Source organism: Vulpes vulpes, chromosome 6 (genome assembly GCF_048418805.1).
Source record: "Vulpes vulpes isolate BD-2025 chromosome 6, VulVul3, whole genome shotgun sequence".
Taxonomy (NCBI): Eukaryota; Metazoa; Chordata; class Mammalia; order Carnivora; family Canidae; genus Vulpes; species Vulpes vulpes.
In genome coordinates, this window is record NC_132785.1 from 57,445,454 (window position 1) to 57,471,494 (window position 26,041).

The following is a 26,041-nucleotide window of genomic DNA, read 5'->3' on the forward strand; positions in this document are numbered from 1 at the left end:
CTCCTGAGCAATTCATTTCTTAAAATATATCACATGTGGCATATTCTCCAGAACCACTTATAAACCACTTCTTTGGTAGAAGATCGGACTGCTGAGATACAGAATCGACTTATGTCTTCTTAAATGATTTCGTATATTTTTTAATATCAAAAATTTGGAAAAATGACAATTGTATTTATCATATAATTAAGGAGAGTATTTTCCGGCAGTTTCATTCCATAATGGAGTCATTTATTTTCTGTTCATTTACTGAAAATATTTCATCCCGAGTTTTTAACAACCTTTGATAGCTTTCCTTCATCTTTAGTAACAAAATTTCTTCATTATTAGAGGAGCATAACATCTGATTAGATTGGGGAAACATCTCAAAGTATTATTTTTAAAACAAAGCGAAATAAGCTTTTAAAGTCTCCATTTTTCTTGTCTACCAACAGTTTTCAGAAATTTCTGTTTTTCATTTATGACAAAATGAGAGTAATGAGTAAATGTATTGCTTTCCTGGTGGGGCTGCTACAGTGAACAGATGCTACACAAGTTTTATGGAAAGGGCTTGTCTTTCCAGAATCACTGCTGGAGATTTATACTCTGGCGAGTAAGCACAGATCTGGGTCGGCTGGTCTCACTTAGTTTCAATGGAACAAAGCAAGGGGATGAATGTGCTAGGCTGTATCAGTTACAAGGAAGGAAGTATTTTCCATATGATATTTAAATAATGAGTTCTGTCTCTCTCTTTGCCAGCTGTAATGTGCAGACTTATTGGTCTGTGTCCATATTCAAACTGTTTTTGCCTTAACAACCAAGCATGTCAAGTTCAATGTCTTATGTGACATGTTGTCACCGGAGGTGGTTGTAATATTTTTATATCCCGAGAATTGATGGGTGAAAGTGAGGGTTTGTCAAAGAAAGTTTTAACATAAATATGAAGCACTTCCAATTTTACCTGTATCTCAGGGACTCTAGTTGTCAAGGGACGGAGAGGAGAAGTTCTAACAACCACTGGCCAAATCAGACAGAAGGAAGAAACCCAACTTTTATCCTCAATTGTTGACGAGAGCCCAGATATAATTTCCTTTTGGAAAATTTTTAAATACTCAGCTGTATTTTAAACCCCAACTTTGTAAGTTAGTGTTAAAATTATATTTCTTGTTTTTAAATTGAATAATGAGACCGTAAGAAGTCAACAATATCAGGTGAAACTCTTTTCTTTGACTTCTCAAGCGGCACTGTAACAATTAATCTGAATAGACTAATGAATGGGTGTGGAACGTTCTTGAGTCAATATGTCACTGACCTGAAGTCGTCACAGAACGAGTGGATTTGCATGGCCATAATTGTTTTCTTTCTCCCCTCCAATAGCTTTGTGTCAACATGACCAATGAGAAGATGCACCACTACATCAATGAAGTACTTTTTCTACATGAGCAAACAGAATGTGTACAAGAGGGAGTTGCCATGGAAACAGCTTATTCTCCTGGTAACCAGGCTGGAGTTTTGGATTTTTTTTTCCAGGTATTCATATAATATAATTAGATACTTTGCAGGATTTAAATATATTGGAGACAAAAAATTTTCTTTCAAGGGGCCTTTATTTTGAGATATCTTTATATATGAGACTTTGCTGGGTTTTTTTTTTTTCAGAAATTTATTTTTTTCAGAGCTGATTTAGGAGGACAAGTTACCCTTTTCTGAAGGGACATTTGAGGGATTATCAGTTCATTGAAAGGACTAGAAATACCAGATAATTTTGTTATAAAAATAGTCAGCATTGTTTTTGTCAATAAAACTCTCCTTTGGCACAGTTCCAAATCTCCAGTGTACAAAATTAATATTTTATAAGACAATAGTAAGACTAACAAGATCATAGAACAGATTCAATGGAATCTTTTAAATTTTTCTTCAATTTGTAATTTGAAATATGGAAAACCATTGATAGATCTGTATATGGACATATAATCTTAGGACATCTGCCAGTGATGACTCTTAACCTTTATTATCTCTACCTTATAATGCAAGAATCTTTGCCTCTATATCTTTATCATAAAAACAAAAATCTCCTACACAAACAGAAATCCCTCTGTACTAATGTAGAAAGACATGATATACATCTATCAATAATATCTCTACAATGCTTGAACATTGTTTAAGCCTGCTACCTTTCAGCCACTGGAGAGCATAGGATGTAATTTCCTACCCTTTATTTCTATAAATGTAGATTTATATGTTTATTTTATACATTTGCCTAATATGTAAAATATTCTTCTCCTGTTGTCTGCTCATCAACATTCTTTATTTTAATGACAGAAGAAGCCCTCTTCCTCCAGGAAGCCCTCCTTCATCATGACACACATGGTATATAACTTCTCTATGTAAGGTTTAAAAATGTCTTCACAGTGATGGCAGTATATAGTGAGCTGTGTATCTAAAGTCTCAGACACCTGCCGCCCTCATTCTCGCTTGTGGTTATATCCTTGAATGCTAACCAGTGGCCAGCAGCATGACCTTCTTTCTATCTCTTCAATGGCTATCCTTGAGATCTTGCCATGGAGTGATTATTTCCATAGGAGGACACTCGTCAGTTGGAAATGAGAATGGGCATTTTTGTGACTACTCTTTGATACCCATAAGAATGAAGAGCTATACCAAGTATAGGGTGAAGCTTGGATGTACCTGCAAATATGCATACCAGGCAGGTGTACCCCACAATATAAAGGAAGCTTCTTGTTTCCTTCTTGATTACAGTAACTGCAATCTTCTCCTGCTCACAGACATCTGGATTTTTGCTTAAGCCACATTCATGTTTCAACAAACATGCATTTGTCTTATGTCCATGGAGGAAGGGATCAGATTCTCACCTGACTCTCCACATGTATAGTGCATTTTGGAACTGTCGATCTTCATTGATTTCTGTTGTTGAGGTGAAATGGCATATACTTTGCACAACAATTCCATCTCGCTTAAGCCTTTACTTCTGAAGGAATTGAAAGCCATTTTTTATGACTTCTTTTCCATGTTCCGTTTTCTTCTTCAGACGCATCAGCAAGTTTCCAAGTCATAGTTTGACTATCACCATTTTTCATGGCTTGATATCAGACATCCAGAAAACATAATACATATGAATTGTAAAACTTTTGGAGACAATACAAATTGTAATCCTTTAAAAAATATCTCATTGGTATCTGACTACTCTATCCTTGGAAAATATCCTCTTGCTTTTGGAGTAGAGCAGTTTGGCTATGTTGGAAGCAATCACTTCCTTTATACTATGTGGGGCCTTGACTTTGAGTTACTGAAACATGCACTAAATCTCTAAATTCTAGCCTCCAAAGAGAAAGTCTGTCACTGCCCCTGAAACATGAATGCCCATGCAACACCCTTAACTAGTCCATTTACCCCTCCATGCACAGAGCGTGTCTGTGCATACTCGAGTGTGTGTGAGAGGAGTGTAAGTGTAATAGCACATGAAGGAGTATTGTGGCACAATACTCAAATGCACAGGTGAAGAAGCAACTTACGCTCTTAAGTATCACCATCTTACTCTTCAGCAAATAGGTTTTACAAATTGAAATGAAGAACCTGATCTTTCGAAACATCCCAAGAATGACCGGTACTTGCCAACTCCTCATTGACTTTTCTTTTCGGGCTTCTCTCCATCCATTTTGTGTACCTATATTTTATTTTTGCACCTCTGGGCTCTTTATAGGGTCCCAGGTTATCTGAGTATGTGCCATACAGTGGACTTCCTTCTCCACACCCCCTGACCAATCCACCTCTGTGTTGGTACCACAAGTCTCTGGAGGTGTTAGTGACCTAGGTCTTTTGCTGAGGTGTGTCAGCTTGCTTTTTGTAGGCCTATCCAATTCCTTCCTGGTGCTCCTTTCACCCTTTGCCAGTCCTTCTTCTCCTTCCTTCCCAAGGAGGCTGTCTGTCTGCTCACTCCAGAGATAACCTTCAGTTGCCAAATGTCTTGCAAAGGGCACCCCTTGGTAGGTGAATGCCCACCAGGTATAGAGCCTTCCCATGGCTGCCACTTTCAACCTTTCTTCTCTATGGGTGGCACTAGAAGTATTCCAACTCTTGCATACCTGAGACAACTGTCTCTGCATTTTCCTTACCATGAGGAAACTCTAAAGGGCTTGAAACAACTAAAATAGTTCAGCCACAAGGAAACAACTTTCTATTGGCCAAATAAATAACATCATGAAAGGCCTGTAATGTCATGGTTTGGTGACCTCGGGTGAAAATATAAACTGAATCACTGTAGGAGTCAGTATAGATCCCTTCACTTCCTGAGAAGAATTATTTTATAGTATTCACATCTCCATAAGCATGCTGACTTGATGTGAAGAATTAAGATATATGACAGAATAAGGTAAAAATAAATAATATAAATTACCTTATTTTTAAAGGTCGATTTGACATGTCAACAGAAGAACTTTCCTAGGGAAGGAAAGATAAACAGCACGACAGTGGGTAAAAGTTATTCATCCGATGTGTAAACCGCGTGGGCACAATGGTGTCCTCTGTGTGCGGGAAGTGAACTGTCAGTGGTTGAGAAGTTCTTTCAAGCAGCGTTTTCCTTCACGTGAGATTAATTTTAAGTGGTTGCTTATGTATGACTTTAGCTTCCGTGTTTGACAGCTATAAACTGTCAGACTTCTAATTTGAATTTTTACAAGTTATGGCTTCCAACTTTATATGTTCCCGGTCTTAATACTGAAATATTATAGTCACTTCTACTTCCTGCTGAATAGGATTTTTTCTAGAATTTTTATGACTCAACAGGATTGTAGTTTCGGTTTTTGGATAAGTTACTTGCCCACTGTTAACTATGAAGAGGTCGATACAGGCTAGAGGTCAAGAAAAATTATACTTCTCCTTTTTTTGGCAATTTTATTTTTCTTACTGAAATAAGAATATACTTTTTAATATCTCCAGTGTTTTAATGACCTTAAAGCACACTCTTTAATCCATGTATTCATTATCAATCAATTATTAATCAACCAATACTGTTACAGCCTACATTATCTCAGAGTTTGGCCAGGTATTAGGGATATGATAGTGAGCAAACACAAATGTGTGTATTAAAAGTAGATGAATTCATTTTTTTCAGTGCTTATAGGAACATAATGAAAATACAAATGAGCATACCTGCATGATGACAGAACCATCCATTTGAGTGATGGAAGAAACATATTCTCTCTTCTTGATTTTCAGAAGCCATCTGGATTTCTCTCTTTATTGGATGAAGAAAGTCAGATGATTTGGTCAATGGAACCGAATCTTCCCAAAAAGCTACAAAGTCTCCTAGAATCTTCAAACACAAATGCCGTGTATTCCCCCATGAAGGATGGGAACGGGAATGTTGCACTCAGAGATCAGGGTGCGGCGTTCACCACCATGCACTATGCAGGAAGGGTGAGTTGAAAGAGTGGCACAATGTCGCATGCGTCACGATGTTGTCAGGATGAACTTGCAAGTTTTAGATATTTTAGAGTTTCTTATTTTCATGAGTTAAAGTTGGCTGAACAACCAGCACAGTTTTACTTTCCTCAGCTCTTTTATTTTAACCTGAGAAGGACTTCGCATCTTCAGAATGTGGGTGATGAAGCAGGTGGTCAGGGCCTTCCATCATGTTCCCCAGATTCTAATATAACATGAGCAAGAGGGCCGTGGCTTTAATACACACAGCTCTGCTCTGAACTCTGGGATCCCTTCATTATCTAAACAAATATTGGTCTTTTGAGTTTGCTTGCCCTCAATGCAGTTTTTAGTATTAAATTATTTTTCTTAAAGCATATCAACCTGAGTAAAGAAAGCTACTCTCAATTCTCTCTCAGCTACTTAACCAGTTTAGTAAAATATGCTTTCTTTCTTAGGTACCTTCAAGTAGCTCCTCTTACCTGCTTAAAAAATCCTCACACTCTGTAGGCCAAGCTGATATCCCAGGCTCTGAGGTGATGCTGGTCTTTTTAGCCATGGCTTACATGTCACAATCCCCCTACCCCCGCTCCCCCCACCACCACCATCAGGTGATACCTCTGTTCAGGGGACTTTTTCTAATCCACTCACTGTTTCTGCATTCCATGCTTCTCTGGGCATCCACTCCTCCTGCTCAAGCTTGAAATACCCTCCTTGCCTTCTTCCCAAGGTCACACTGTACTGTATACATCTTTAGATACTCCAATCCAAGTCCCACTTACCTTCAATCCAGGCCCATCTATGTTAACTGTCTTCCACTTTTGAATTCGTGGCCCCTGGTTTTCTCCCATTTGGCACTTAGCGGAAGTCACATACCGGAAGGTGAAACCTCCAATCAGCGTGTTTCAGATCATTCCAGCCAATGTCCACTGAGACTCTACTAGGTGCCAAACCTAGAGTATTAGAGAAACAGATGAATAAACTGCATTGTTTGCCCTCACATATCTCACTGTCAGCAAATCAGGAAAAGGCAAATTAACATAGTTATGATAGAATTTGCTTATAATAACATTGGTAATATTAACGAAGCTCTATATTACCCTGAAGAAGGAAGCAATCATTTGGCTCCCAACCTAAGTGTGGAAATATATTCTAGTGGAGGTCAAATGTGGGGATGAGATAGAGTTCAGTGAGGATAAAAGGAAGGAGCATTCTGGGGTAGATGTGGAATTTTGAATAGCATGTGCATCCCCCAGGATGCAGTTGCATCGAGCAGAATCCACTATAGCTATTCAAGTGGAAAATAATCTGGTATGGGAAAATAATCCTCACGAGACTCCAAGCTGAACATTCAGAAATAACTCAAAACTACACCACAGGATGGAGTTTCCAACCTAACCATGGCCTCATCTTTGATCCAGAAGCTTCCAGCCAAATCGAGAAGCTGCTGCTCTAGGTTCTGACTCTCTGTGGCCACCACCCACTGCTGATACCTTTAAAGGGCCTATACCCCGGCACTCAGCATGGAGGAGTCAGGGACACAGTGACAGGGCCTGGGGTTCTCCACTGTGAGAGAAGACGAAGCATCTTCATGATGTGCGTATGAGCCAAAACAGGAGAAGCAGCAGAAGCATGGCCTCCATCACGCCTACCTTTGAATCTTGTGCAATAGTTCCAGATTGGTGGAAGCTAAAGAACAATCAGATGCTAGCTGCAAAGAAGTCTGAGAATCCTCCTGCCTTCGAACGTGTGCAGTGCAGGAAGGCGGCTCTTCCTGAGAGTGCTGTAGGCCTTTCTGCCATGTCCACCCACTCTAGATATGGGAAATGGTACAAGAAGTACAGTTAAGTCTACAGAGATTGGCTGGAAATAAATCTCAAGAAAGGCTCCTTGGGGCCAAATCATGAATAAATATACATGGACTACTGAGGACCTACTCCTCTTGGTTGTGTTAACTCCTCAAATATTTTCAGACAGTGAGGCACAGAGGACATGACATGAAGTGAGACACAGGACACGACATAGGGTGGACTCGGGGAGAGGCACAAAGGACACGACATAGGATAGACTCGGGGAGAGAAGAAGGAGGTTCTGGAAACACTCAAGCAAGCACTGGGTTTGGACCGAAGGAGAAGATCGCAGAGCTGGTGTCCTCAAGAGGAGGCTGCAATGCCAATGATGCAATGCCAATGACACAATCTCCAAAGCCAGTGGGAACTGTAGCTTGAAATGACAGGCGAATCTCTCCGATGGTCAGATGGTTCTAGTGCCAACCACAAGAGGAAATCCGGGAAAAGAGGCAGTCTGGGAGGAAAGATATTCAGTATAGATGTTTTGAATTTGAGGTTTTTAATAGAAACTTCAATAGGATGTGACAAATAAAAGAGGTTGGTTGTTTTTAGAAACATAGGCATATTTGTGGAAATGTGTATCTTGATGATTTCACTTAGGAAGAGCATGGAGAAGATGAAGAAAAGGAATAGGAAAGAGAATCATGAAAACCAAGGGAAAAGAAGGAGGAATGTGGTCAGCAGGAGATACACCTGAGTGGAACAGGTAGGCAAGGAGAAGTTATGGTAGCTTGGAGCAGTAGGATGAACCGAGCAGTGAATGGCCATGGAGAGGGACTCGGTGCAAGATTTGTCACAAACACACACACACACACTCCTAGAGTGTTGTTAACCCATTAACTGCCTTTACGTATGAGAGATTTAACCTTTAAAATTTTTTCTAACAGTACCTAATCTTCTAGTCCTGTATTCGAATTTTTAATATTTTCTTCATATTGAGCATTTATTAATTCTTAGGATTTAGTTGAAGTATTGCAATGAGACATAAGTAGTGATTCTAAGTTTTAAGCAAGTTATCTTAAGTCCGTCTCTACCTGACCTGCCTCCTAAGTCTGTTTGTATTGAATCTTGGAGATTTGTTAGATTGTTCAATAAATGCTAATTGCATGAAACTGAATGGGACCAAGCTTTGGGATAATACTTTGTTAATTATTTTATGTTTGCTTCTAAAAATTGTTCTGTAACCACTTAATATAATTTCAATTGTTTTTTGTTTTTTTTTTAAACTTGGGGAAACAAAAACAATCAGTTTGAATAAATACAGTTATTTTATTGAGCTCTGATAGTGATAAAGCAAAGCAGAGCCAGTCAATTGATTAGCTGCCTCAGAGCCAAACCCCATGGAATTATGAATTTTTCTGTAAAAGTGCCTTTATGTTTTAAGCAGGATTTTCCATAATTGGAGTCAATTTTGTGGTTTTATAAAAATCTTTCATTTAACTGAGATCTACTAATGAGTCTTACCCCAAGGACTCCCTAAGGACTCATTCACATGTTACAGTATAGATTATATGTAATTTGTGGCAATATGTCAAGCCATATGCCTTTCTAATCATCAGATGTAGCTACATATATTTAATTTTGAGCTTTTACATTTTCAAGAAAAGCAGCATATTCTGCATTTTATAAATCCAGAGACAGAGCAAAGAGCTAATTGGTTTAGAAACAGCATGCACGATCTATTTTGGACAGTAGTATGAGCATTCCTGAAGGGCCCTTTGGTGATAAAGCTGATCCCAGGGAAGAGCTCAGTGGCTCTAGGGTTCTTGGGTTTCTTTGTGGCCTCTTTTTTGGCCAGATGGATGGGCTAGAGTGTCGCTCGGATCACCATTTGCTCTTCTGTGACTGGTTTACCTGGTTTGGCGAGTGAAAACTTACCTCACACGGGCAGGATGATCATTGTGGCTGGTAACAATATTGACATCCAGCCTACCAGGAAAGACTTGCCCATCTAACAGTTCTGCTCTGGCTATGAGACCCCGCCATGCTTCTGAATCTTGTTTGGAGCAGAGGCCCCTAGGTCCTTTTAGAGATGTTTAAGTAACATTATTTGAATTATAGCTGAAGATCTTTCCTAAACACATTTGAATTTTTCATTACTCATAGGAGCCTGGTGTATTTTCCAATCTCCATTACAGAAATATTCTAAAGTAAATGGGAAGAGGCTGTGCATGAAATATTAACAGAGTCTCATTAATGAGCATGGATCTGAATTAAAGAAGGCTGAGGGTTTTTTGTTGTTGTTGTTATTTGTTTTAGCAAATTTTAAATCATATATGGATTAGCTGTTTTAGGAATTGCTCTTGAACCTCTAGTGGTGATTTAAATGATGGATAAGCATTAAATCCAGAAGAGTGTCTAATTTTATTGGCTTTTAAAATTAAGAATCTTGAAAGAAAGAAGAATTATGATTTGGAAAAAGACATTGGCTCCGAGGAAATTTGAATTTCCATTAAGGTGATTCTGAACTAACTCTAATAGGAAATAGTATTTTGAAGGTCCTAAATTTTAATGTGAGAAAAGTGAATGGATTAGGAGATACTAAAGCAATCTGAAGTAATAAAAATTAAATCAATGAAAATACAGGTCAAAGTAATAGTTATAAAATATGATACTTGCCTATCTGACCTTTGTAGTCTGCTAATAAGGTCTTTGAAAATTGTTTATTGCAATAATTTTCTTAAACACAAAGTGATTCTCTTTGGAGCCCAGATGAGTGTCCTGTATGAGTGGCCTGGTTTATACAAATCAAGTTGGTGACATTGTTCTTGCCTGAGATGATGTGTCTGTGTTTCTCTCTCCAAACCCTTAAATATTGCAGTGGGCTGAATGGTAGCCCCCCAGAAAGATATGGCCATGTGCTCACCCCTAGGTCCTGGGAATGGAATCTTATTTGGAAAAAGTGTCTTTGCTTATGTAGTTAAATTCAGGATCTCGAGGTGAGGAGAATACCCTGGATTATCTGGGGGACTCTAAATCCAAGGTTATGGGAAGGAAGCAGAGAGAGATTTAGGAGAGAAAAGGAGGCCATGCAAGCATGGAGGCAGGGACGGGAGAGATGCAGCCATGGGGCAAGGAGCTTTAGGGCCCCCACAGGCTAGAAAAGGCAGGAATGCATGTCCCCTCAAGCCTCCAGGAGGGTAAAGATGCTTGATGTCAGAGTTCTGGCCTCCAGAAGAGAATGGAGTGGTTTTAACTCATAAGATTATGTAATTTCTTTACATTTTATTCATTTGAAAGAGCCCCCTACATTTCTCCACCTCTATTTTTGCTCATGTGGTTCTCTTCACCTGGAATACCTCTTTCCTGTCCTTCCAAACTTTACCCATCTTAGGAGCAAGGTCTTGGCCTGATCCAAATTTCATTGATCTCTTCCTTCCCTAATCAATAGCGATGTCTGATGCTGGCATGGCATTTTTTGATTTACAAAGTTCTTCTGAGACCTTTTGTATGAATGTTGCTATGTCAGTTTTTCAGTTAAGTAAGCCTTGGTGAAGTTCAATGACTCGCCAAAGATTGAACAGCTATGCGTGAATCTCCTGGGGGTGCCTTAACAAAGTTCTACAAGCTGTGTAATTGAAACAGCAGAAATTTACCCCACATTTCCAGAGACTAGAATCCAAAATCCAGTGTCAGTAAGTTTGGTCCCTTCAGCAGAGTCTGAGGGAACTCTGTTCCAAGCTTCTCTTCTGGCTTCTGGTGGGTGCCAGTGTCAACATTGCTTGACTTGTAGATACAGCTCCCGGTCTCTGCCTCTGTCTTCCCATGGCCTCCCCTCATCTTCTTTAAAGGCATCAGGCATTGGATTTAGGGCCCACCCTATCCACTGTGACCTCGTCTTATATAATTACATCTTTGAAAGATCTTATTTCCAAATAAGGTCACATTCTGTGGTTCTGGGTGGACATGAATTTTGAGGGTACACTCTTCAACCCACCACAGGGTGGTAGGTCACACTACCCTATTTTGCTTCTCATTTCCAGTACCATGTAGGCCCCCATCTCCATTACAGTGTGTGTGAAATTCTTAAAGTGTTTGTTGTCTATAGTCCTAAAATCCGTGTGATACTGTAGAGGAGATCTGCAGGACACAGGGGGATTTCATCACCGGAGCTTTGAGCAGGACACTGACCCACAGTTGCTACATCCATAGAGTTTGTAATTCAGGAGGATATAATTGTCAACCTCATAAACTTGTTCTGAGGTCACATATTAGGCAAGAAATCAATGCCCCGAAGATTATTTTGAGGTGTCACATCAAATATGAGTCATGGTTCCCCAATAATATCCGAAGGTCTTTGCATGTAGATGCACCACTGTATTTAGCAATATTTTGAACTCATCAATAACAAGTATTGAAGGCTAGAAAATATTTCAGGGATCGTCTAATCCACTGGCTATATTTTCAGATGAGAATATTAGGGCCCAGTTAACTTGTGTAAATTAAGTCAGTAATAAAATGTCCTTCATTAGTCAAAAAATATACTTGTTAATTTTTGTATCTTATTAATGTGCTTAGTGCCTGAAGCAGTACTTTGTAAGTCACATTAGAATATTTATTTTTGTTTATCCTAGTGTAATTAATATCATCACTTCAACAGGGGATAGGGAAAAATGTAACCACCAAAGTTATAATATGATATTTTTTCTCTCTTCCTATCATGCTTGAAAAACTTCAGTGGAAAGTGTAGAAATGGAGATATTTTTCTGTGAAAATTATAATACTAGAAGAGAAAATATTTAGATAATTTTTTAACTGATGATAACATGACATCCTGTTTTCCACTGAATAAACAGGTTGTTTTCATGTTAAGTACCTCTTCCTAGATCTTCGAGAATTTGTGTAAAAAATTATGTTCTTTATCATTTAGCTTCATGACTAATATTTTAATGGGGCAAAGAGGCATGTGAAATTTTATTGCAGATTTTAGAAGATCCTTTCCATTGTTGTTTGCCTGAAGGAAATGAAAGCATTCTCTGCGATTTATATTTTCTGCGATTTTCTGAGATGTAATTTTACAACAGATTAAGAATGTATAGCCCTTTTATATAATGTGCTTGTAGATGTGTCTTTCCGTGGGTGGACTTTGATTATTTTCATCAGGATCCCTTTTTCTGTCCCCTAAACTGCATCCCCACAGATCACGTGGTAATCCCAAACACATAGGCCTTGATCATTAGTGTTCACGTCACTGATTTCCACAGGCCTTTATGAGAACCATGTTACTAAAACATCGCTGATCAAAGTCATGTGGGGGAAGAATGGTATTACTGATTTGTGGCCAGTCTGGAACACATCTGATTTTTTTCCTTCTCCTTGAATAAGATCTACCCCTATCATGGGATAAACTAAGTTTGAAATTTTTTGGTTGAGATTGATGCTGTTACTCAGACCTGAGAGGTAAAGCTACTGCAGGAGATTCTAGGTCAGTACCGATGACAGCACACCTCTTGCCTCTTGTCCTTTCAGACATATTTACACGTATGCAGAGGAAATAGTGGCCTGTTCAATTTCTCAATTCTTTCTGTCACTTGTCAACCAATCTTCACCCCAGAGATCTGTGAGGGACACGATGAGCCCAAGAAGACTTGGAGAGTGAACCTTTAAATCAAAAGAAAAAAGGAGATGAACTAATCAATAGGGAGCCTTCCATTTATTTGTCTCTCTTTTCTCCAGGCAGGATCCCCAGACTTAACAATGAAAGCTTTCTGGCTGTCTGGTCTAAGCCAAACAGATACTATTAAAGGGTATTTGACCAAGATAACTTTTTTCTTTTCTTTTTTTTTTTTTTTTTTCTTGGCTCAAGATATCTTGACCCACACAGAATGAGCTTCATTTACATCTGTATGTGCTCACCTCTTGGGCAGACTTCTGGAAAAATAAAAATGAACTCAGCAAGGCCCCTGGTCCTCTGTTGCTCATATCAGTTTTGCCTCTGGCGTAAATTTCTGTAGGAGACCTGATAAATGTTTCCTTATCCAGGGGTTTGTCTGGAATAGAAAATGCAGGCTCTCATTCAGGGCATCTCACTGTTTCTTCGGGGATTTAATAGGTTCTGTTATCTTCATGGATCCACAGAAAATTGTAAATAAGGAATTGTAGGTTTCTTGAAATATTGATATCTTATTGTTAGTTGATTGGGTTGTTGTTGTTGTTGTTTTTTCCCCCTAAAAGGAACGAATGAGGCCTATTCATAAGTTTCAGGTATGGCAATTTCAAGGCAATGTCTATATTCAGATGCTAGATAAGAACCCTTAACAATAATGCTGTGTGCTCCTAACTTTCTTTGTTTATTAGTATTTATTACATAAAGCGAATCAGAATGAAAGCAAGCAGTACTGTTAGAATCACTTCATGGAAAAGTAAAAAAGTAGAAGTCTCTACTTATAAATATTGATGGCTATAGAGAGATCAATTCACCACTACACACAAAATTGAGACTCTTGTCAGCAAACCTCAGATAGAAAGCTGAAACCACTCGTGAAAAGTTATCAGACCCATTTATATTTGCTTGAAGATGATCTTTCATTTCTTTTCCTATAATCCATTCTTTATATACATTCTGATGTGATGTATTATATTCAAGAATATATTCCAAAGTTTGGAGTTTTTATCACCCGGTAATCCCAACCATCTCTTTTCCAGAAATTATATTTTGCATCACATGAATAACATGGTAGAGAAAGGGATTATAAATTTGGCTGATAAGTGAATTTACTTCCATTCCATAAATATCGATGCTTCCCAGGAGAGTATTTTATATCTCCTGCGAGGGCTTTATATACCCTCAAAATTCAGTTTCCAACATGACATGACTCCTGAAACTCCAGTCTATTTGTTCTGTGGGCTTCACGCCTGCATATATGCTTGTTAAGATCTCTCCTTGGCTGGCATCTTCAGCTCAGCAGATCCAGAAGCCAACTGCACTCAATTCCCAAACCACCTCCCACGCTCTCCTCTCCCTCTCAACCCACTTCAAAAAAGTAAAGCAGTAAAACTGATTTCCCATATTTGTCCCACTTTTCAATTCATGGTAAAATCAGAAACCCAGTTAATTGCCAAAATCAGAACCCAGAACCCTAGTTAATAGCCAAATACCAGTCGATTGCCAGATACCAAACAGCCATCCAAACTTAATCCAAGTGCTTCCTTCTTGTTCACGGCCCCTGGCTCACGCAGGAGCCGCTGGATGGCACCTGGCAGGAGAGGCTCTGGTTACCAATAAAGGGATGAATGGATGGTTTTACTTAAAAGTGTATGAACTTCCTCTGCTCCATTTATCTTTTTGTTTCTCCAGCAACACAGTTCAAAGGTAGAGGTAGTTATTCTCTTTCTACTTGGTAATAACAGACGCGCTCGTGGCCGTGACGGCTGCTTTCCTCATTGGCTGTTCACAAACCCACTCTTTGAAGCAGGGTTGCCACTAACTGTAGGTCTCCCTGGTGGAAGAATGCACTTCCCTTTCCCTTTTAAAGACCGGATCTTCCAGACCATTTTAACACGCTTGTTCTTCGTGGACCTGGTAGTTGAACAAGCACAACTCGGGGGATGTAATCAGATTCAGTTTTATTTTTGGCTCACACTGCTTTTTCAAATATGTTCAGCAGAGACAGTCCTTTCCTTGGAACCAAATAAAAACCCAGGCAGCTCCAGTGATATTTCTGGTCTCCGTCCAGTAATAGGACGTCCTTCACTTGCTTTCATTGGCATGCAGGGACTCGGTTCAGTGGTGAAGAACTAGTCCTTTTAAATAATCATAATTACAAATGTACCTGGAAGGTGAGGTCCCTCCTGCCTCCACTGCAGAGGAGGCCCTGTTCCGTGACCTTAGGAGTTCTGTTTTCTCTCTTTTCTTGAGCTGTGTGGTCTTATGTCCTCGCAGCAGCTGCCCAAGAAGGATGCCTTTTGGCATTCAGGGCTCACCCTGCTTGGGTGCTTCCGTGCATCCCTGTGATGCACCACCCGCTCCTGCCGGCGGGGGGTGTGCTGATGCTTTGGGCTGGCTGCTCCCCCCAGCCCTGGTCTCTGGACTTCATCCACACAGAGTCTCCACACTGGGCTCTGTGACCACCAGCCCCAGCTCACATCCTCTTGGCCAGGATGTAGCCTCACTTGGGTTTGTGGAGCACATCAGGGAAACTTTGCCATGTCCTTTGTAGTTCATCACAAACATTGTGTTCTGTGCTCTCCACTTTGAAGAGCAGACAAGGAGAGTTCATCCCACTACAGCAGGGACTGTTCCTCCCCACCTCCCCCCATAACCTGCCCACTTCTGTTTTTGTGCTGCTTGGTGGAGTCAAACACCAGCTTGCAATGTATTCCTAAGTGGTGGAGCAATGTCAATGTTGGATCCTAAGAGGGGTCCCATGAAACCTCCTCCCACTTGACCTAGGGGACGAGAGGGAGAAGCTGTGTAAAAGCATTTATGGCCATATATTCATGCTCTATAAAGCAACTGCTATTGTGTACTCACACTAGGTATGAGAGCAATAGATCCATAGAGGTAGACATTGAAATATAAATCAATTACAATAGATAGAAGGATAGACAGATGATAGGTAGATAACAGATAGATGATAGATAGATAGATGGATAGATAGATAGATAGATAGAGATAATAGATAAGTAGATAGAGATAACAGATAAGTAGATAGATAGATGATAGATAGATAGATAGATAGATAGATAGATAGATAGATAGATGATAGATATAATAGATAAGTAGATAGATAGAAAGATGATAAATAGAGTAAACACACAGAGAGATAAACACACACAGGCAAATCAAATACCCATGCTGCCAGAAACCCATGAAAGCTATCTCCACCGTGATCTGGGGTATCCTAAAATGCCTGAACTGTCATTGAACATGGCTCCATTACAGAAACTTTAGCTTTGAGCACTTCAACTGTGTGGAAATATGGATTCCCATATCAGAAACACATTGTTTATGTGATAATATAACCAACAGTTTGGTTTGTCCTTAACTTACTGCCGGGTGAGGTAGCATGAGGGCGCTGCTGAAAACACCCTCATCCTACTGGGGTATTTTATATGTAGACATGGATAGTCTCTAGATAAGTTGGATGAGCATGAGAGCAAAGGGTGATTAAGGTATTTGCAGTGTGAGTCGTGAATCTCTGAGTGAGGCCATAAAAGGCTCCCTGGGGAATATTGCACTGGGGTTTGGCACTTGGGTGTTTCTCTGTTCCCTTCTTGATTCTGCCCCAAATAAGGATGGAGAGTCGTCAATCATATTTATGTTTCCAGCCTTCAGTGCAGTGCTCTGCTGGCTGTCATCTCTTCCCCTTCTAGCTTGTGAGGCTGCGCATCCAGGCCTGAGTGATGAGATCCATTCTGCTCCCTCCACAGGAATCATTTTCTGGGCACAGATGAGATCTCCGATCACACTCACTCTTTCTAGAATGACTGGCTCCTGTTGCTTTGTCTGCCGTCCCCATTAGCTCCTTCTGGCCCTGCATCATTGTGTTTGTTTTCCTCTTTACCTTCAAGAGCTTCCTTTTCTGGCTTCAGGTGTATTGAACAGTGGTGAGTGTGGTCTCTCTCCCTGCCCTTTACTGAGACTGGAATAGATAAAGCAAGCAACTGGGAATGGTTGAGGTCAGGCAGGGTGCAGTCTGCAAAGGAGGCCGTGCCAAATTTTCGGGAGGAGGAAAGGAGTACAGAGAATAGGTTCCACAGGGAAAGTTGAGACAGACGAGAGACATTGAGGTGACCCAGAGATGTGGCCCCGTGGAACACCCACCTCCTCTGAGGCTGGAGAAAGGAAGGGAAGTGGAGGTGGCCCTGGACCCTGTGGCCAAAGGCAGTGCCCCACCCCACCAGGGCTCTGGGGTGAGGATGGAACCCATGTGTGGGGAGAGAAGAAGAGTCTCCAAGGGTCCTACCCTATGGTCTTCTGCCTCTGGCCCCCGCTGCAGCCCCGCTGGACAGCTGGAACTGAGCACCGCCAGGCAGACAAGGGCAGGGACCCTCCACGAGTAGATAGTGCATGTAAACAGGACAAGGCATCGCTAAGCACGATGTGTGGCCAGTCTTTTTTTTTTTTTTTTTAAGATGTGCATAGACAAGGATAGATTTGATAGATGATACATAAATGAATATTGGCTGTCTCTGAGAAAAGGAATTACAAGTAATTTTTACTTCATTATTTTTATGGTTTTCCCAATTTTATGAATATACGTGTATTATATTTTATAAGGTGTCTATAAAATATAAAGGACTATAAAAAGACTTACCCTAGCTATTTTACCTGATTATTTTTTTCGAGATGTAGTCTTTGAACCCTGTCAATGTCCTCAATCTGATGAAGATTCTATGTAGTAACCTTGGCTATTAGCCACATCAGAGGCAATTTGAAAGTCTAAGTAGGTGATATCCACTTGTGCCCGTTTACTGTGTTCATATGTATCCTGTTCCTGTTACCTTAAAATAATTGTCTGTGTTGTGGGCTATGCTGGCAAAATCACCAAACTTGAGTATGAACTGGCCCTGGTGAACTTGACATGAAATAAATAAGAAACCGACTTTCAGAGAAACCAGTGATGTCATGCCTGTAGCTGATGATCACTGTCTACATCCCATAACTGTGTTTTCAGTTGATGGGTGGAAATGAGAATAAGAACTCTTCTTTATAACCCTGAGTCCATTTCCCCTTCTACTGCAGCACATTTTTACTTGTTTTTTATTTCCCCAAACTGCCAGCACTGTTTATGGCTTACCTAGGGTACCATGGCAATCAGGGTTGCTTGAAAAATACTGGGTTCTATTGCTACTGTCTCAGACAAAAATATTTGAAAATCCTTTCTGAAGAGCTTTTTAGAAATACTATCCTAAGAAAAAAAGGCTGGCCATAAGTATGATTATAGTGTTGTCTCATTTTTAACTTCTCAGCCATTTTTAGATATGCCAATATCTACTTTAGTCATTGTGCTATATCTAAAATGCCCGGGACACAGTTCTCTGCAAACTTATGCCCTGGGCTTCCTTATGCTTGCTGCCTGCGCCCCATGGGAGGACAGAGTTCGAAGAGCAGCTTATGCCACTGGTCCCTGGAGCCAGGATTCTCATCCTTGCATAAACACCAGGATCAACTGGGGAGAAGGTTAAAAATGCAGATTCTTTGGTTCTGCTCTCATCAGTGATGATTCAAGAGGGCTGGGGGAGTCTAAAGTGTGTGCATGTTTATTAAGCCCCAGAGAATGCTCTCCTGTAGGTAACTTATGACACCTGTTTCTAGAAACACTGGAGGTATTAGTACACAATAGGTGCTCAGTTGAGCACAACCATGCATTGCCTCCTGCAATGTGCCAGGCCCCCGCGGGGAGAACACAAAACAGGTGCTGGAGCACACAGAGCCCAGCTCCAGCCGATCTTCCTTGCCAAGGGGCAGTAAACCAACTGATCTTGCCTTCCACTCAGAGACTGGAAAGCCAGTGACGACCAGGGAGTGCTCCCACCTCTGGCTTCCGTTTCCTTAGGGATCAGCCAAGCCTGAGCTCAAGGAGGAGAATACCTGTGGTTGGCATTTCGTAGCTTTTCTTTGTGGACCCCAGAAATGAGGCAGCTTGATAAAGTATGATTCATAGTACCGGTGAGAGCTTGACTCTCCCTTTTACATACAGAGCTAACATAATTTATCTTTTGATCATGTGTATGACGGTCCCAGAGTGTTACAGCAAGGACTTTCCGGAAAGCAGCACATGGCACCTGCTCCCTGGTTCACACCATACTCCTCCACGGGCCCCCAATGCCTGAGCATTGCTAACGGCTCAAACACAAGCTAAATGCTAAGTTTCCTTTGGAGTCCTTTCATTGAACAGTCTCATTCAGAAGGAATCTCTGAATGTGGAGACAGCTTCCTTAAACATTGGTATTGGGCTGGATGCATATAAATGTCTCCATTACATGCATGAGGGACGCTGCCACTTAACACATGAATCCTGTCTTCTAGACCTTAAGAGGAAAAGAAAATAAAGTCTGAGGTCCAGTTATGTAAAGACAGAGGGGAGAAAGTAAAGAAGTATTTAAAAGCCCAGACTGGCCTCTATCTTTTGCTGCTTTCATGTTTTTCTCCTTTCATCCCTGAATAATAAACCAGCAAGGACAGGCAAGGCAGGGCAGCAAGAGAGCCGACCCAAGTGACCTAGAAAGGCCTCTGCCTCCCACCTTCTCTTTGCAACTTTCACAACGCCTATCCACCGGTCTGTGGGTTGGTCCCTCCTCCTCAGGGGCACAGCTGAGAGGACAGACCTTGCTCTGTCGTGACAGCACAGACTCTCAAAGTCATGTGGAGATCCTTAGAGATGTCCTATCAAGAGGGCACTCTAGTAGAAATCATGCGTGATTTCTAGGGTAGATGGAGTCTGTCCTTGGGTGTTTGCCTTGCATAGCAATTTCTCTGTCCATTCCACCATGATTTGAGGCTCACCTCCCTTCGGATACATGGGAACCAGGGCCATTTGTCTCACGGTTTTGTGACTTCTGTGGTTTCTTTTCTCTGCTGTTGTTGCCTCTTTGGCCTCCTAGAGGCCGTTGCTATCGGCAAGGTCCCGAGCCACGGTGGAGATGGTGGCAACCTTCGTGTGCTGACTCCCCCCAGAAGACTTGCTTTGTTTGGAAGCAATTCCTTTGTAGAGTGACACATAACTTCTGACTGATGATACTACAGGATGGGCAGCCCTATTAGCAGCCTCAAAACATAGGACATAGAAGACTCCATGAATCCCTCTCAGGTCAGTGGTGTAAACAAGTTCTGGAGCAGGTCAGAGAAGAGGGTAGAGGTGAGCCTGAGAAGTAGGTATAGGGGCGTTAACTAGAAAACCAGGTGCTGGGCAGAGCTAAGTGTTAACCATCTTGTTTTTGACCTTCAAAATCACCTCGAGAGAAGCAGACAGACAGAGGTAGAGAGAGAAAGCAAGGTTGGCGCTGTCTTCTATGTTCTGTAGACAAGAAGGCACAGCATGTTGACCTGGTTGACCAGCAGGTGCCATGCCTAGTGGGAGCTGGAACTCAGAAGGCATGCTGCCCTGCCAGGCTGGTGCTTTCTCCACCAGCAGCTGGAGACCTTCCCCCACCCCCTACCCCACCTCATGCTGGGCCTGAAAACCAGACTGGGCCTTGGCAGCTGGAGCCATGAGATTTGCCAAAAGGAAAGGCAGGATGGATGTCAAGGGAGGGATTGGTCTGCCGAGTGGACAAATAAAGTGAGGAGGAAGGTTGAGTGGAAAGGTGCCCCATGTGTGACAATCCTGTTGGGCGAAGTGGACATATTTGTATAGGTGGTGAAGGTTTATTGGGGGATCTGATGGGAGTGCTCATTGACTTTAGTGCTTTTCCATTCCATCTTTTTCTCATAATTAACTTTGTGCTCTTGCATTCTTTTAGGATAAAAAAGCACATGTGTGCTACTGTAGTCTCCATTATGTTTTTTTTGTTTTGTTTTGTTTTGTTTTTTGCTGTAGCCACCTCATTTTCTGTATTTTTTTTAAAGCAAAAACAAAACAACCCTTTAGTTACATGTATTAAAATACAGTTTTTCTTTTAGGGCATGCAATTTTGAAATAGATAGGTGTATTTCATATTTTTGTGCTGAGTTTCTGAATTTGTATTATACCCCTAGCTCTCTGCTGCAGCAGGAGGTGTCAGAGGAGGCTGAGTAGGGGGCCAGGACTTTCACCATCACCCAGAGGTAACCAGGCCACAGCTTCCTTCTCCCCAAACCCCCTCAGTGGGGGCCATGTAGGAAGCAGTGAAGAAGCATGCCAGCCCCTTCCACCTGTTCACCCCACAGCCAGGGAGATAGGACGAGGGATGCAGGAGACCAGAACACTTCTCTGCCCAGCAGTGACTAGAGCACCTTCCTGATAGGACATCTCTAAGGATCTCCGCAAGGATATAGAAAAACTCCACAGCACTGCTGACCAACAGGACCCACTCATTTACAGAACACTTAAACCAATGAAAGCAGAGTATGTAAGCTTCTTAAGTACCAACAGAACATGTATTAAGAAAGGCCATGTGCTGTGCTGTAAATCAAAACAAAAGAAGTGAAGGAGCACCTGGGTGGCTCAGTGGTTGAGCATCTACCTTTGGCTCAGGGCATGATCCTGGGGCGCTGGGATCGAGTGCTACATCAAGATCCCCACGGGGAGCCTATTCTCCCTCTGCCTATGTCTCTGCCTCTCTCTGTGTGTCTCTCATGAATGAATAATTAAATCTTAAAAAAAAAAAAAACTGAGAAAGTTCAGAAAGTTTAGAATTCTATAGAGTGGGCTTACGGCCCCCAATGCAACTAAACTTAAAAATCAATACTAGAAAAATAGCAGGAGGATTTCCACAATTATTTTGGAACTAAATAATGCCCTTCTATATAATTCATGGATCAAAAAGGAAGTCCCAAGGTAATTAAAAAGATATGTTGAACTGAATGAAAATGAAAATGCAACATACTGAATTTATCAGACATAGCTAAAACAGTGCAGAGAAGAAAATTTATATCACTAAATGCATGTGATAGAAAAGAGAAAAGTCTCAGCTGATGACCTGAGCTCCTATCTGAAGAACCTAGAAAAATGAGAGCAAAATAAAGCCAAAGCAAGCAAACAGAAGGCAATAAAAAAACAGGAATCAGTGAAGTTGAAAGAAGTAGAGAAAATCAATGAAACAAGGAACTGGTTGTTTGAAGATAACCAAGAAATGACAAACACGTAGAAAAAATGATGAAGAAAAAAGAGAAAAGACACAAACTGCAATATATTTGGAATAAAACAGTATCATCACAACCCCTGGGGACATTGGAGGCAATACTACACTCAACTGTCACAGACAACAGCTTCAATGAAATGGACCAATTCCTCAAAAAACACAAACAGCCTCAATTCACCCAGTGAAATACATCACTGAATATCTCTATAACCATCAAGGAAATGAATTTATAGTTTAAATGTCCCCAACAAGAATGTCCTAGTCCCCAATGGTTTCAATGGAGAATTCTATCAAATGTCTAAAGGAAAATTAACATTAAATTTACAAAGTCTTATCTAGAAAATAGAAAAGAGAACACTTCTCAATTCATTTCATGAAGCTAGTATTACCCAGTACGAAAACCACAGTGCACACATAAACACACACACACACACACACACACACACACACACACAGAGCTGAACATCACTATCCTTCCTGAATGAAGATGCAAAAAGACTTTTACAATAAGCAACTATAATTTCACAATATGTAAAAGGAATTATTCACCATGAATAATTTTTCTGGAGATGCAAAGCTGATATGAAGTTTTAAAATCAGTCAAGATAATCAACCATGTTAACAGACTAAACAGAAAAAAACAGAAAAGTCACATGATGCAGAAAAAGCATTTGATAATTCAACATTCATTCATGATACAACACTGAGAGAAATAAGGTTAGAGGTACATTCTCAATTTGATAAAGAACATCTACAAGAATCCTACAATTAATATAAAATTTAATAGTGAGGGGAGCCCGGGTGGTTCAGCGGTTTAGCGCTGCCTTCAGCCCGGGGCGTGATCCTGGAGACCCAGGATCAAGTCCCACGTCAGGCTCCCCGCGAGGAGCCTTCTTTTCCCTCTGCCTATGTCTCTGCCTCTCCCTCTCTCCTTGTGTCTCTCATGAATAAATAAATAAAATCTATTTTAAAAATTTAATAGTGAAAGACTGAGTTTTTCCTCATAAGATCAGAAAGAAGGCGAGGATGTCTTTCCTCACCATTGTTATTAAACATAATTCTAGAAGTTCTAGGAAGTGCAATAAGGTAAGACATGAAATTAAAGGCAGATATATTGGAAAGGAAGAAATAAATCGATCCTTTTGTAGATGATGTGATTGTCTATGTGTAAAATCCTGAGGAATCTACTAAAAAAAATGTAAAGGGAAAAAGCCTCATAGGACTAATAAGTGAGTTCAGCAAGGTCACAGGATACAACAAATGTAAAATAATCAACTGTACTTCTATATACTAGTAAGTGGCACCAAAATTAAAAATACGATAACATTTACAATCACTCATAAGAAATGCAAGTAGATGTAAATCTAAGAAAACATGTTAAGGATCTATATGCTGAAACCCGCAAAACCATGATGAAAGAAACCAGAGAGCTGCATAGGAGACATGTGATGTTCATGGGTTAGAACACAGCATGGTCAATAGTCTTACTGGCAATCAGCGTAGTAATACTTATCTGCAATTGCTACACAGGTTTAATCCAATTCCTATCAAAATCATAGCAAAAAATTTGTTTAGATATAGATTTATAGATAGATAACATTGCTCTAAAATTTAGATGAGTTGTGAATAAATTGGAATAGTTAAAACAATGTTTTAAAGATTTAGTGAGAGAGAGCAGGGGAAGGGCAGAAGGAGAGAGAGAATCTTAAGCAGACCTCCAGCTGAGTGCGGAGCCCAAAGTAAGGCTCAGTCTCACGACTCTGAGAGCATGACCTGAGCCAAAACCAGGAGTCAGATGCTGACCTGACTGAGCCTCTCAGGCGCCCCAAAATAATTTTTATAAAGAAGAATAATGTGGGAAGAATTCATCAATTTAATTTAATGTCTTATTATAAAGCTTCAGTAATCAAGACATAGGTAAGGGGTAGACATCTAGATCCATGGAACAGAGTAAAGAGCCCAGAAGCAGACTCATGCCAATATGTTCAGCTGATCTCGGGGAGGTGAGTGTGTCCAGAAACTGGCAGCATGTGGGATCTGTGCACTCAGGTGAATGTCCTGCATCTCCACTGCATTGATGTTAATTCTCTGGTTGTGGTTGTTCTGCAGGATGTTACCATTGGAGGGACCTGGGTAAAGGGTCTACAGGATTTATTGGTATTATTTCTTACAACTGCAACTGAATCTGCAATTATCTCAAAATCAAAAGCTTAATTCAGAAATAGTTTAAGGTGATGGTGGCAGGTTATATGTAGACATAACAAATGGGCATGAGTGGATATCATTTACGTAGATTTTGAAATTGCCTTTGACAAGGCCAATATTAACTTCGTTGGCTTGAAGAAATTGTCATGGTTAAAAGACAAAATTTGGAATCAGATTTATTTTATCTAAAAAATGAAAGAAAATTAAAAATCCACACCTATGTGTTTGGTATATGTGTGTATTTCTTGGCTCCATCTACTGAAAACTATAAACATCGATAAGCCCATCTATAATGTGCCATTGTGTACCTTTTAGGGTCCGGGGGGGAGTGTCTCTCATTTTGATTTTCCCCTCAAGTATGCAAGGACATCTTGAGGAAATACTTCATTCCAGATTTGGGACCAGGAAAAAATATTCTTTAGAACCGTGTGTTAAGATTCCGCTAATGCCAATTTTCTGTAACATGTTCTCAGTCATTTGCATTATTATATCATGATGATACAATACCTAACTATTATGAGCAGTGTCTGAAACTTGGGTTAAGCTGTGAACTCAAATCCTGCCTTATCTTACAAGTAGGGTCAGAGGCTCTCAGACTTGGAGCACCATTCAGAATATTATTTAACACATGACATAGATCTCTAGCGGTTTTCCCATTTTGACAAAAATAATTAAGCTCGCATGCTTCAAGATTTGTTAATTTTATACAAGTAGAAACTTATGCTAAACTCTATGCTTCCTACAAGCATCAAACTGCCTGAGTTGAGCATTTGCACTTGTATGTGTCTGCTAGATATTGTTTTCTAGGTCACCTGACCAACTAGAGGCTCCCACTGGGAAGTTCTGAACTTTCGTTGTAATGGGAAACCTTTAACTCTTTCTCCGTATAGCCTGATGCAGGTGCCATTCATGAGACCTTTCCAAAGCAGGATATAAAAAGCACAATATCCAAAACATGATTTTGTGATAATGAAAGACTCATCAGCTCAGTCTTCAATGACATGATAGCACAACATTTTGCTGTATTTGGTAGTAATGTAACAAAACGTTTTTGTTCATTTCATCAAATTTATTAAATGGGCCTAATGGACAGGCTTTCTGCTAGTTGTTGAGGGGAGATGGAGCTGAATGGTTTGTAGTTGCTGCACTCAAGGTGCGGCAGGAATTTTACTGCAGCATTTAGCAATGACCAGTACAAAATGAGGCTGTAACAGGAGCAAAGGCGGATGTGGAATGTTTTTAGAGAAAATCAGAGTCCAATTTGTGTGTGTGTGTGTGTGTGTGTGTGTGTGTTTAATTCAGAACCATGTTTTCATGCTTTCTTCATTGTTTTTAAAGATATATTTTTAAGTAGTCTCTGCACACAGTAAGGGGCTCGAATTCAACAGCCACAACATCGAGTCTCATGCCCTGCCCACTGAGCAAACCCTGTGTTTTCTTCATTTTAAAGACTTCAGGTTACTGTTTAAATGATCCAAAAGGACTCTTTTAATAGAAAGACCACTGAATTTCTCAAATTGAAATCATGCCTTCCTCCCCAGACCTGGCAGAGTCCTCCTGACTGGTTTAGTGAGTTTTCTGTGTGGGCTAGGGTCCTTGAGAATAAAAGGAAGCTGCATGAGTGTGAGTCACCACCATTTTCTCTTAAACTCACAGTCAGAGGTGGACTTGGAAAATTAGAACAAGAGAGGTGTCCCTGTTTGATGTGCAGAAAGGGAGCACCCAGATGGGAGCTTTGAACTCTTGGGTGACGTGAACTCTGAAACGCCTCCCTAGTGAATCATTGAAAATGTCCTTTGAGTCAAATTATTATTTAAAGGAAATTATTTTTGTGGCCATGT

The 26,041-nt window shown here is 40.5% G+C and overlaps 1 protein-coding gene across 17 annotated transcripts in view; it reads left to right on the plus strand.

The window, feature by feature from the left end:
• MYO16 (myosin XVI) overlaps positions 1 to 26,041 on the plus strand; it is a 591,124-nt gene that overhangs the window by 418,112 nt on the left and 146,971 nt on the right. For all 17 annotated transcript variants that reach the window (XR_012002051.1, XM_072761001.1, XM_072761005.1 and 14 more), the window contains 2 exons: positions 1,357 to 1,509; positions 5,215 to 5,415. Coding sequence is in view for 16 of the 17 variants with exons in the window: in XM_072761001.1 (XP_072617102.1) it covers positions 1,357 to 1,509; positions 5,215 to 5,415 (354 nt within the window). In the remaining variant the exon portion in view is untranslated. The remainder of the gene's footprint in view (positions 1 to 1,356; positions 1,510 to 5,214; positions 5,416 to 26,041) is intronic.